Source organism: Meleagris gallopavo, chromosome 2, assembly GCF_000146605.3.
Source record: "Meleagris gallopavo isolate NT-WF06-2002-E0010 breed Aviagen turkey brand Nicholas breeding stock chromosome 2, Turkey_5.1, whole genome shotgun sequence".
In the NCBI taxonomy this organism is placed as follows: domain Eukaryota; kingdom Metazoa; phylum Chordata; class Aves; order Galliformes; family Phasianidae; genus Meleagris; species Meleagris gallopavo.
The window spans coordinates 28,900,802-28,915,053 of NC_015012.2; the positions used below are offsets into that span (position 1 = coordinate 28,900,802).

General features: G+C 36.0%; 1 protein-coding gene across 1 annotated transcript in view; it reads left to right on the plus strand.

The window, feature by feature from the left end:
* LOC104909668 (histone-lysine N-methyltransferase SMYD3-like) overlaps positions 1 to 14,252 on the plus strand; it is a 110,978-nt gene that overhangs the window by 38,933 nt on the left and 57,793 nt on the right. Inside the window, exon 4 of the mRNA XM_031552175.1 lies at positions 3,584 to 3,694. Within this exon, the coding sequence (XP_031408035.1) occupies positions 3,584 to 3,694 (111 nt within the window). The remainder of the gene's footprint in view (positions 1 to 3,583; positions 3,695 to 14,252) is intronic.

The window sequence follows — 14,252 nt, forward strand, 5'->3', positions numbered from 1 at the left end:
CATATTTATCAGTTGTTGATCACCTATAATCACAGGGAAATCAGAGACAGTGACTTGAGGCAACTGGTTGTTGTGGTCATCTCACAATTATAAAGAAGGCACAGGAAATGTTATTTTAACTGTGCACCAGTAGGATACATGCTACTATACTGAATGTGACTGCTGTGGTGTGATGCAGACTTATTCTGGAATCACATTTATGCCTCAGTCATACTTTAGAGGGTTCATGCTATACACAGTAATTATACTGATCACCACTGATAAAATGTAAGCAAGACCATAAGAACCTAAACAAAATAATAATTTCCTGATGGAAGTTTTCTTGTTTTAGTCTTGTGCCTGGGCAGATGTTGACCTTGCATGTTTTTCACAGGAGGACATGTAGCATTTAATGGGTTTTTATTTAATTTATGTGTGGGATTTCAAATTTATTTAGGGCCAAAAAATAGGCAGTAGGAAATTAGGACTCATAAGGCAGAAGAAAATTTTGGCCTGAATCCCTGTAGAATAAAGGTGCTAAATCTGATGATGTTGTGTATTTGGAAAACCAAACACTTCTAAAATCACATGCAGAAATTCTAGCCTCTTTGGTCCTCTTTTGTGGCAAAGGCAGTGTTATCAGTACTACCTGAAGCACTAAGAAATTGCAAGTCATAACTATTAGTTTTTATAGGACTTTAAATATGTGATTCATGTATAATTACTTGGTTTCCAGAGCTAAAGCTTAAAGAAAGCAAAATGTGCTTCAGGGATCATCATAAATACAGAGAGCTGGGAAGATGGGGAATTGTCTGTTCTTTAGATTTTACTTTGCAAGACATAAGTTCAGATTTATCATTGGATATATTGCTGGGATTTTGTACTATGGTTCTATTAAATTGCATACTTTTTGTAGGCAGAAAGTTACTGTTTTAAACAAAAACACACTGTGTTCCCATTGGCTTCTGCAAGTATTTTTTATCAATTTTTTTTTGTTAATTATTGTGTCTACTTGGAGATTTACAGATAAACATGAATTCATTTTGTCTACTCTCCGATCAGAAGTTGCATAGCCATGGTTAGTTTGGTGCGTAGCTCAAATCAGTTAGTCATACTCGAGCGACAGGATGTATGAGATGATGTTGAGTTCTGCTCCAAAACGTGTGCATGGCTTCATGTCTACTTCAGAGTTCAGTAAGAGCAAATTTGTGTATTTTCTGCTGAAAGCCACATAATATACAGTCCTCTTAATTTTTAAATGCGTACTAAATAAAATTTGTAATTTCCTATGACCAGCAGTAAATATATTCTTGATGGATTTTCAACAAAGATGTATAAGATTTTCCTGGAATTCAAAGTCATGTTGATCATAAACGCCAAAACAGAAAAATCACAGCCTCATGACCTACGTAACTCTGTCTCAAGAACAGATGTTTCTACACAACCTTAAGACCCTGAGACTCTTTGCAAAACCAAGATGACTTACTTCTTTTTTCCCTGCTATTTGCATTAATTATAATTGAGTTTAAATTCTTGCAAAATCCTCTGTCTAAAAATTCTGTGGCTTATATGAAACAAAAACAACAACAACAAAAAACCCCATAAATTAAGTCCACTGCAGCATGGCAGTACTGGAAAATCCTGTTCATGTCATTTGGCAGATGAGGAACATGAGAAACTATCCACCATACCCATGGTTAAAGAATTTCTCTGTTGAAGCAAGAAATATGGCTTAGACGGTGTTGCATTTCCAAAGAGAAAGTCTTGAGAGTCAATACATCTTAAGGCTGTTAAGCAATTCCCTGCCTTCATAAATGCTATTTAATGTGTATTCTTCAGCTTGGGGAAAAAGATTAACTATATTCTTCATAATCACTTCAATAAAGAGGCAAGCTTTGGTCAGCTGCAATAATGTTTTAATTAATGCCATACATCCCACATGCAAATGCCACTTAAGGCAACCTTTGATAAATGGGCGTATATCATAAATATGACCGTGGGCTGGAAACCAAGCTTAGATTGCTAGGTGTGAAGAATAAGACTGGAAAACAATACTCTTGTCCAAGGGCAGAGAAGAGAGAATGAATAGATTGGAGAAAATGGGACAGAAGAGATCAAACTTGGCAGAGAAGAGTGGAAAAGAAACGGGCAAAGTGATTTCCACCCATTCCCCACAGAAAGCTCAAGCAACTCTTCTCTGAGCTGAGAAGTGAACAAGCTTTGGCAGAACATTATTTAGAAAGCAAAATCAAACAAAATTCTTAAACTTTCTGACTTCTGATAATTAATTTGTCTCTTTAATAAACTACATTGTCAATCTTCAATTAGGTTACCGTACATTTTTACACAGGCTTTCTGCTTATGGTTGTTTAGTGCTTGACTTGACTATCTCAGTAATCTTGTTTTAATACAGTCCTCCTTCAGTAAGTAATCAGAGTGCATTGTAATAATAAACGTAACAGAAATGCGCACATTATTTTAGTTGCTTGCTAATTGCTTGTTTAATTAGAGTACTCACTAATTTGAAAAATGCAGGTTCTAACAGTGGATTTCATAATTATTAGTAGAAATTGGTCAGGTTTTCCTGTGAGTACTTTGAGTGGACTCTCATGGTTTAACTGAGAATCATGTGAAAATTCTCCCAATTAGTTGAAGTGGGTAGGCTCAGGATGAAATAATATGACCTGATTTTTTAGCTCTGACCTCTCTGGAGTGTTTCAAAGTGTGTTGGGTTAGGTGTATAGTGTAATTACTCTGTAGCATTTATTTCTGAATGCTGGTCTGAGATGGGCTGTTATTTCTTTATATTCGTTCCCTTATCATTAGTTTGTGCCCACACAGCACTTTAAACATTTGAAGAACTCTGCAGATGGTTAGCCTTGAAAAATTCCTTCTGGCAGATGTCAAAGTCAACAAACAAGTGTTCTCTGTAATTCACTGGAATTTGTTTTGAAGCACAAGGAGTTTAAAATAGCACAAATTTAAGCATTTTCTTCTATTTTTCATTTTAATACATTTTCTTTTCAATAGTTTCAGCAACTTTGACTGCAATACTTTTATGGCTTTTTTGTCATGAGAGAAACATCACAGAGGGACTGGAGACAGGGATGAGATAAGCGAAGCTTAGCACAGGCTCATGTATAGCACAAAACATATATTTGCAAGAAAGTGACTGTTTCCAATACTTTTTTTGAGATAATCAGAACTTGTATAACACAGGTGTTACATGCACACTTCAGCTTTACAGCTAGACAAAAAATTAGATCTCATGCACAGAGATTTCAGCTGCTGAAATTCCATTCTTTTTTTCTTTCTTTTATGTTTTTTTTTTCCTCCAAGGTTGGAAGAAAATCTGGAATAATTTATTTATTTATTTATTTATTTATTTATTTATTTCAGGATTAAAAATTTCAAACATTATTAATCTGGAAATGTGAAAAAGTGTTCCTCCATGGAATTTATGTTTGTAAAAGATGTCTCTTTTTTTCTATATCTGTTAAGATTTCATGTTATGCAGAAAAAATGTATCAAAAAATGTTACTTTAGCTAGATGTAAAATTTCTGTAAAACATACCAACTTTGTTTCTGTATCTGCTGCACACAGCTCACCGTCAGCTACATTGAATCACTGATGCCCACCAGTGAACGACAGGAGCAGCTGAAGCGCCAGTATTGCTTTGAATGTGACTGTTGTCTCTGCCAAGATCAAGAAAAGGTGAGTTGAACAAAGAAATCTCTTTTCAATGCAGCAGAATTTTCCAGGGGCATTCAGCACCTTCCCTACCTTCATGTGGTATTTACATTTTGCTATTAATTGAATCACCGGTATACAGAAGGAAGTAACCCCTGATCTTAGTTATGTTTATGTTGCCACAAGATAACAACCGTGAAGGAAAGCAGGAAATACTGACCACATGATAAGAATTTCTTGCTAAAATGTGCACTGTCTACAAAGCTAGGAACCACTTTCAGTTCTAAGGTGTGGTTCAAATTATTTTGAAATTCAAGGAACTCTGAAAATGAGTTGGTATGACTTTCAGCTAAAGGGAAAGGTTGATTTTTTTTCTATTTAAAAAAATAATATTGGAACAGAAACTCATTGCCTAATGCTTGAGGAAGGCTTTGCTTATCTTCATAATAATATTAAATTCTGACAAACACTTGCATCAGTAAATTTTCAAGAATTACCGCATACATTTAGCAAATATCAGAGCTAAGTGACACCCATGGTGGTGAATCTCCTTGTACAACTACTCATAGCTTTTATGCTCTGTTTTGGAAGTTCTTGGAGCAGATGCTGTTGTAGATAAAATTTTGTTCAATAGGGTTCAAGCTGGCCTTGTTTAATCATTTTTGGTTTGCTTCATATGTAGACAGCTCAAGCAGAATAATGCTGGCTGCAAGCCTGAGGTGAGATCAAATGGAATATGTAAAATGAGGCTGTAAAATTTATTCATAGCAATTCATCCACTTTGTCTCTCTAGTTATAGATTCACTCATTCTAATTTTCAGAAATGAATATTTTTGGTAAGTCACATGCTTCGTGTGTTCACAGTAGGTCAAATGTGGAAGATATTAGTGAAAATTGTGATTCTGAGGAGCGTGGTTTGATTCATTAAAAATTAGCCCAACAACAACAGCATTTTAAAAGTGTTCGGGGCAGGACAGCTGTGTAATTTTGTTGAAGTCGGAGTATGCTCGTTAAACATGTAATGTATCATTTGAATCACAGATAACCAGTTCAGAAAAGAAACAACAGAAAAGTTTCAGGTTTATGACATAATACTAAATGACTTCCTGTCCGTGTGCAAAGCTGCTGGCATTTTGTGCCTAACAAAGATTGCTGCAATGCTATTTGGAGGGAATGAAGAGAAGCAGAAGCTTCTATCTTTAGTTAAAGATGCTCATTCAAGTGCCTGCCATGAAATCTCAGATTAGCTTTGGGGAATGGCATCCCAACGCAGATGTAGTGATGATTAAGAAACATAAACATGCTAAAAAGTTTTTATGGATCACTTAACAATCTGTGGAAGGGGAGAGAAGTGACATAAAGACCATTCAGTATGTCAAATGTTTTAAGGAATAAGATCCACAGGTTGGAGTACACTTGCAGTCACGAATACTCAGTATACACATCTACAAATACTGTATTGATGTTATATATATGCACATTTAGAAAAGTATTAACCTCATAAATAGGTTAAAATTAATTATTTTTTTTTTCTCTTTGAATGTTTTTTAAATGTGTTTTGAATTCATCTTCAATAGATATATATTTTTTTATCTTTTGGGAAAATTCCCTGTGAGAGAAAGGTCCTTCTGACTGCATTCTGAAATTCTTTAAACTTTCCTCATTGTTACCATGTAAAGACATTTCTGAAAGCTAGGAATCTCATCTCAACATTGTTGATGTCTAAGAAGACGTCCTCTTTGTCCTTCATTTCAATACAGGATAATTAGATAAAATCTCCAGCAATCTTCATAGTACTGCATTTTTTTCTTTGCAACAGAAATATTACTGTTATAACATTTTTCATGACTAAATTGGTAACAGGTGCGTTTGATCTCAGCCTCTCATGATAAGCTGGGAGACATGTAGTATTGTAGGTACAATGGAAGAAAGAATTTTTTGGAAATTCTGGTCTTTGACATTACAGAATAACTGGATTGACATGCCTAAAACTTTTCAATAGCATCACTTCTGAAATACCCCTGGTACTGGCAAAAATTTACAGGACACCTTGGAAAATTTTTTTTAAAGGCAAACTTTCAGTCAACAAAACAGGCAATGGCTGTAGCTCTGTGTGATTTAAGGTGGAAGCTTTAATATTGTTATTCAATAAGTAATGATCAGCTAATAGTAAATTTCTGTATTACAACGTTGCATGGTTAACGCAATGGGCTTAGTCAAACAGCAATTCAGTTCATAAATCTTCATTATAATGCAAGTTCTAGTTTCCTTAGAAACGCCTCATACCTTCAAGTTCTTGGTTGGCTTTCTGTTTTTTCCTCTTTTTTTCTCCCTTCTTCTTCCCTTTTCCAGTTGTATTTATCAAAACTCCCTACATTTCCAATTTTAACACTTAGAGACTGTATTTTCCTTGTGCTCCCAAGTTCTAGTCCTGCGGAGTATCTCTGCTAGCTGCTGAGTTTCTACTAGAGACCAGTGGAAGTTGACAAATCACTCTCAAGATGCACAGATTTATTTACAGTAAGGTCAAATCCTTTCATTGTACCTTTTTTCCTACATCTTTTTAAATTATTTAAAATTGATCCTGAGAATCCTGGGAGAAATATACATTAAAGAGCATATAAAGCTTATATGTAGTTGTACATGCTTACACATCTGCTTATTTATGCATATTTTTCAAGATACTTTGCAGCATCTCTTCTGGTATATTTTCTAGAGAGTTCTTCTCCATATCCAAAGAAAAGACAAGCAACTCATTCATGCTCTCTTGCAATAGGCATATACTGGAATGGCTTTCAGAGGTTAAAGAAAACCTTCAAGCAAAAACCCTTTAAATGAATAAAGATAGGTGAGATGGATTACATTACTCCACAAAAACAGGAATCTTATGATTACATGTCTCTATAGTTCTAGATGGCAGGGAGTGCAGTTTCAGCTACATAGGTTATGCTTCAAATATTTGTCTCTGGTTGCTACTTTAGATACATTTATAATGTAGCCAGTGTAGCTACTTCTTCACTGTTATTGGAGCTAAAATTGATTACACTAGGATGGTGGTTATATAGTACTTCTTTACTACAGTTTAACTATGTATACAAAGAAGAGTAACATACCAAATTGCTCTATTGCTATTCTAGTTCATGTGATTCTAGCAGGGCTTTTTCTAATTTCTGGTTTGTTTTTTTTTAGATTTCTGGTAAGTTATGATTTAAGATGCAACTTATCTGTGGAGAAATATTGCTTATTACTCATTTACATTTAATGTGGATACATGTAATATTTTATGCAACAGCGATATAAAATAGCAAAATTCCCTCTGACACCATCAGTGGCTTTAACGTTCATAGTCACTTTGTCTTTATGGTAAGATATGAAGGCTTTATACAGTGTAGCTATCGTCTCTTATTTGCTTCCCAATTACAGTTCTTTTGCACAATTGTTTGTATCTCAGACTGTTGTATGTCAAAGTCTGCATTTTCAAGTATACTTGTACCACATCCCAATCACAGGGACCCTACTCAACTGCTTTTGAGACACAATGACTCACCCAGTGTAAGCAGACACACGGTGCTAGAACAAGTGGAGAGGAACCATGTCTGTGCAGATGGCCTAGCACTGGATATTGTATGAGCTAGCATTCCTCTTTGGTCACTGCTCTTCAGGGGGATTCATGGTGAATCTCTGCTTGCTAAGCATTTTTCTGTTTGGCTGTCTCACCACCAGGACAGCCATAGGCAAATCCAGATTCATAGCTGTCATCAAGGATGAGAAAACATGGAAGGTGAACAGTGGTGACTAGCTTTAGCTGAGGATCTCAAATAATTTTTGGTGCCTCAGTCCCAGAGTCGGCTTCACTTTAATTCTAGAACATCATACCATAATGCCAGCCATTTTATTTCAGCAACTGGTCAGGTCAGGCTTGGCTACTGATGTAATGTGGAAAGAAAAGTATGTGTTAACACACCAGTGTAAACAGGTTAAGATTGAGGTGATCCTTTTTGCAGTACAGCTACTGCCCCATTAAATTGTACTGACTGCGAATCTATCAAATATTTTTAATTGATTGTGACTTGAGATGAAAAACAATTCAGTAACTAAGAGAGGGAGAAAGAAGACCTCTTTTTAAGTCACTCTCAGAATGTTTACTGGCTCTCAATATTTCAAGATTTTGCTGCTGTAATGTCTTCATTGTATCTCTGACGTATTTATACATTTACTCCAGACATTTTTAGATCAATCTCCACTGTAGTTCTGAAGTGTATTACTTCCTAAAAGCTGAACTTGTGGCACATAAAAGCCCCTTACATTAATTATAATTAAAGATGGGATTACTCTGATGACAACCATTTTAAAAGGAGAATGTTTTTTCCATAATCATGAGCCAGACTATTGTTCACCTTTTCAGCCAAGGATTTCCAGGAGATTTGTGCTTATAGAATCACTTCACTATGAGTTGTCTTTCTCCTTGGGAGCCAGGATTTAATATTTTAGTCTAGCTTGGTTTTTGGAATGCTTTTATTTATTACAAGGTCAAAAGCAATGAATTTGAATCATTTTTACATTTGGCCAGTGTTTGATACTTGCCAAAGCTAATAATAACATAATGCCAGTAAGTACTTTATTCCTTTAATCAGTTTATTGCTCTGTTTAGAATTCAGTCATATTGCACTCTGAGTTTTGGTACAGAACATCACAAGTCTACTTTCCAACTTGAAGATTCTCAGAATTAGGTCATCTGAACAGTAGCCAAACCATCTGCTTCTATACGAAAATGTCATCTGCAATTCTTTAGCTGGTATTACCCTTCCATGCACTCACCAACTTTTTTATAAAAGCACTGAAAAAGCTCCTGAAGCTACTATATTTTTGACTTTTTTTTTAATATCCTGAGAAATAATGAAACTATATTATTAGCTTATGATTGTCATTAAATGTAAATGGTCCTTTAACTCACTCAGTCACATTTGTTGTAGAACATATCCATGGTTGACTCGTCTCAGAGGTTTCTGAGAATAATTTGAATATGGTTTTTTACCTTTATGTTTCATGTCAACAATCATGTTGAAGAACATGTGCTTAAATCTCAGGGGTATTGTTACTTGGGAAAGAGGAGGCTGAAGGGAGACCATATTTCTCTCTTCAAATACCTGAAAAATGACTGAAGTAAGAATGGGGCTGGTCTCTTTTCACTGGTGACAGGTGACAGGACAAGGGAAAATGGCCTCAAGTTGTGCCAGGGGAGTTTAGGTTGGATATCAGGAAAAACTTCTTTACAGAAAGGGTTGTTAAGCACTGGAATAAGCTCCCCAGGAGGTGGTTGAGTCACCATCCCTGGATGTGTTTAAAAACTGTTTGGATGTGGTGCTCAGGGACATGATTTAGTGGAGGGTTGTCAGAGTTAGGGTAGTATGGTTAAAGTTGTGGTTGGACTTGGTAATTTTTAAGGTCTTTCCAACCTGAGCCATTCTATGATTCTATGAAAAACAGTAGTATTGACTGTTGTGAATTAGCATGTGAAGGTTTCATTTGAGATTTCTACTCCCCTCCCTCTGGGAATTTATATTTAGGACACAGGAAATATAAAATAGTGTGATAAGAATTGCCATTTTAATTGGCTGGGTTGCCAAGTTACTTATTTCTCATCTTCTGCAACATTCATTTATTTTCAGGTATTTGCATTTTCACTTTTCCAAGTATAATATGACAGATGAGGTCTCCAGGTTGATTTGAAAAATAAAGTCTGGGAAGCAAAGAGTAAGCAAAATTGTTGAAAACAAGTCTGCTTGTTCAGATAACTGAACATAAAACCCTTTGATCGAAACAGAGTAAAGTGGGAGCATCTGTATCTCTAGTGATTATTCTAAGGCACTTACTATTTAAGGGTACGTTGAAAAAAAAAAACAAACAGAAAGATCAGGACTTTGTTCCAACAAAAAGCTGGTTTAATAGACCTGCTAGCAAAAGATAGGGTTATCTTATAAAATAGGATACCTTATTTTATAAATACTCTGTTCGTTCCTCATCTTTTTATTTGTTTACCACTAGAACCACCTTTAAAGCAAACTACATCTGGAAGTCAAATCAGCTCTATCATATTTCACCCACCCACTCTTTCAGCTGAACATTAGTATCGCCAGTGGCAGTAATTAGCTGCCCACTAAGACACAATGTTAATTCTTTCCATAGGTAGTTGGCTGATTAACTGTTCCTTCCTTCTGGCAAGACATTTGGTAATGAAGAAAATCCTGGATCAGATCCTGAAATCCATCAGTCTAAGAGTCTTCTGTTCCCTTTCAGGGATCTTTCTTCGTGCTTCATAACAGCCAAGGACAAATGATTTGGTTTTTTTGTTTTTTTTTTTCTAGTGCCAAAAATGCCACTAAAAAGCAAGGCAACTGTTTCTGGACTCTCTTGTTTGTTAACAAAGGCATCTTCTTTCCAGCCTCTTAACATTTCATACACGATTTCTGAGGCTTCTTCCATCTTTCAACATTGTTTCCCCATCAAAAGGCAGTCCCACAAACAATGTCAGACAGTGACAAATGGTCTGTGATCATTTTTCCGTGACAACTTAACTCTCCTGGTTGCTTCAGGACTGTGCTCTGGTCATGACTTGGCAGCAGTCAGCTGGAGCTTGCTTAGATTGTCAAAGGTCATGGAAAAGATACTGCTGTTCAAAGAAATAAACTGGAGCTCAGAGCTGTCTGCAGTCTTCTTTCTTTTTTGGGGCATCCTCAATAGAGAAACCAGAATCAATTTGGGCCAACAGTTTTGTGTTTGGAGCCAACGTAAGAGCTAGAGACTTGGAGTGCCAAGTAGTCCAGCTTTTTGCTCATCTGAGGGGTGCAGAACCTCATTTTTTTTCATGCACAGCCGTCTAAGTGGAAATATAAATATTTTGGCAGATGTCTTAAGCAGAAATATCCTATCGCCAAGGGAAGGGAATCTGCTCCCATTGCAGCATCCACATTTAAGTGCCCAACTAGTATTCTCCTTTCCAAATGTCCAGCTTATTTGGAACTGTCATTAGAACTAATTATTATTAGGTTTTTTGTTTTCTCTTTTTCCAGTGCTATCATTCATCTAGCATTCATTTTTTCAATTCTGCTTGGAAGATAAACAGAAATAAGGAAAGTCCCATTCTGGATAAGCACTTCAAAATAAGCTTAAAGAAGATAGAACATGCTGAGAGAATCAGCAGTAATTTATAACATAGAACTAGATCAGACAAGGACCACAAATAAGATCAGAGGGCTGGAGCACCTCCTCTGTAAGGACAGTATGAGGGAGCTTGGGCTCTTCAGTCTGGAGAAGAAAGGCTCTGGGAGGACCTTACAGCAGCCTTCCAGTACATGAAGGGGGCCTACAGGAAGGCTGGGGAGGGACTTTTTATAAAGGCATGTAAAGACAGGAGAAGGAGAAATGGCTTTAAACTGGGAGAGGGTAGATTTAGACTAGATATTAGAAAGAAATTCTTTACTGTGTGGGTGGTGAGACACTAGATCAGATTGTCCAGTGAGGTTGTGAATGCCCCCTCACCCCTCACTGGAAGCATTCAAGGCCAGGCTTGATGGGGCTTTGAGCAAACTCGTCTAAAGGGAGGTGTCCCTGCCTATAGCAGAGGGTTGAAACTAGATGATGTTAAAGGTCTCTCCCAAACCAAACCATTCTATGATTCTGTGAAATCAGACAAATCATATTTCAAACACCTTTTCCATCAAATTATTACATCTAAAGTTTCTGCATCTAAAGCATATGATACTTGACATGGGAAGTTAACTTTGCTCAGGGAAGTTAAATATACTGTTAATGTACTGTCACTGGACAATGTATTACAGCCCAGAAATATGGTGAAGAGATGTTGTTGTGCCCTGAAGGGAGCAGCCTGAAAACTTTTTTTATCTCATCGGGATCAAACCTTGAGTTCTCTTTCAAGGGTTAGGGTTAGGGTTAGGGTTACAGGTACGTGCACCTGTAAAGGTGATTTCTAATATCAGTAGGACCTAGGGGATGCTTTTTCTCTTGATCTGTTTATCAATCCCTTTCATCTCAGCTCTGTAGAACTGTTCAAGGTATTTTCTCTGGAGTGTTTTGTTGCTTTTTACACAACTGAAATGGCTCTCCAATGTTTTCTTTCCTTGTATTTGTTAAAAATCATCACATCTCCTCTTTCAATTTGATATTCTTACTATTTATTTGTTCATGTTTCTGTGGACCCTCTGGCAGAGGGCAAGAAACCCAAGACATTTTGTCCTTACAAGATGTAGGAGTCAAGAGCCTCTGAACTCTTAATCTCTCAGTGTTCCCATAAAGAGGATAAAATTTCCAATTTCCTGTGACAAATAGAAGTTGGGGGTGTGTAGAGATGGTTTCAGAGATTTTTTTTTCGAGTTTCTGGACAGAACAAAAAGGAATCTGAGTCAGTCATTTGCTAGAACACTTAGCAAATCAATTATCTCCATGAATCATTTTGCTTTTAGACAATTTTAAATGACAATGAAAAGCATTGGTCACATTTAGCAGAAAAATATTGATATTGATCTTCATAAATCCCATGAAATAGATATTATAATTGAAAAACAATAGTTTTTAGTTCAAAAAATACAATAGTTTTTAATAATTGATATGCAGTAGGTTTTAATTTCCTAAGCATGTCATGTATCTACTGGGATATGAATTTAAAAAAGAAAGGAAAGGAAGGGAAAGTGAGTGAAAATATCTTTTTCATCACTTATACGGATGTAGTCTAAATCCTTTTCTGTGAAGGAATGAATGACTAAACACATAGACATGCAGGAAACATTACTTTTTAAGCACCAAACAAAGACGTCAACAGTAAAGGTAACAAACATTTTGAATCACACCAGTATAGATAAAAAAACAAGGTAGAAACAGGTTCTTCATCAACAATTTTCTAAGTTAACTTGTAATAGCATACAGTTTTATGGTTCGCTGATTTTTTTTCTTTTTCCAATAAGTATGTAGCAAACATTGCAATGAAAATGAAATGTAGGTAAAAAGTTATTTTTGAATCATGAGGTATGTGTCAGTCATTGGCTAGCTATACTTAGCAGTAATTAAAACAATGCTAAAGTGTTGCTGTTTATATCAGATATCTCGCCTTTAGATAGACAAAGACAAAAACAGTCCTTTCAGTGCCTAAATCAATTCCAGTCCTTAATTAATATCCTCTATGGTCTATTAAAGCAAGAGCAATGAGCTCATCTGAATAGCAAGGAAGTCTATAACTTTTGAGATTGTAAAGGTACAGACAGGCTGCTTTGGAGTGAAAAATTGCTGTGGTAAGCAATGTGCTGGGTCAATTTCTTGCCAATAATTTAATTAATATCACAATAGTGTGGTAATTGAAGCTGTAATTATAAATGTTTGCATTTGTGAGTTCAGTTTAGAAATGAATCGGAACTTTGTGTGTGTGTGTGTGTGTGTGTGTGTAAAAGGCAGCAACTTGAAAAGGCTGAATTCACTCTGGCCATGTGAGTTACAGTAGAGGAATGTGTAAATTGTTGACCCGCTGCAAGATGTCCTGTTATTTTCCACAAGATTGCTCAGTAAATTGTATTACTCAAGCTGTTGATTACATAGCAAACAGTGATTTGAACTGAGGAGCATCACAACTCACAAGATTACCTAACCACAAATATTAAGTAAAAAGTACTGCTGCATCATATTATCATATTGCTTTAGAAATGATAAGAAAATGTTTTAGAGCTGACAAGTGTTGGTCACAGACTAAAGTTTCTGCTGTTTCTTTGACAATGTCTGGACAACTGGATTTTTACTCTCAAAATGTCTCTGTATATTAGGGTTGAATCATTCTCAGGCACAAAGAGTCTTTCTGAGCTTTGAAAGCTTTTGATGTGATTCCAGCTTCTGCCTAAATAACAGGGTAGTTTGAACACAGACATTTGTTATATGGAAGAAATATGCTGTGAAGCTGTGTTTCTTAGGACACTGTATTTCATTAATGAAGGTAGGGTTACATGTTCAGAATGCAAAGTAAGCTTTTTCTCCCCAACCCAAACCCTAACCTGCAAAAGAAATATTAAAAAATGAAGTGCCAGGTATTTCTGAGGGACAAAACTCATCCATTTGAATGGGAAAAATATTGTAGGAGAACAGTACATCTCTTCTCTAAGCTCCGAGTGAAATAGTGCAGGGTACTTATCAGGTGACAGAGAATTACATTACCAATACTGTAGACTGTTTTAGATAATTGAAAGTCCAATATTGAAGTATCTCTGAATAATATTTTTCCAGCAGGTTCCTTACATGTGAGTCAAGATGTCTAATGTCCTGTACGTATTTTAGAAACTAGGCTACCTCTCCTTGCTTTGGATCACTGTGGCTGATCACCACAGATTGCTGAGACACGTAAACTTGTAATAATGGCAGCCAGCTGCTGCTAGGAGCCAACTGCACAATAGATTTTCAAAGAGTAAATAAAGACCTTGAAAATAATTCAAAGGTGTTATAGTAGTTTCCATAACATTATGTCATATCAGATGATGTCCTGTTCACACTTTGGAATATGGCTATTTTCATTTTTTCACGACAATTACAA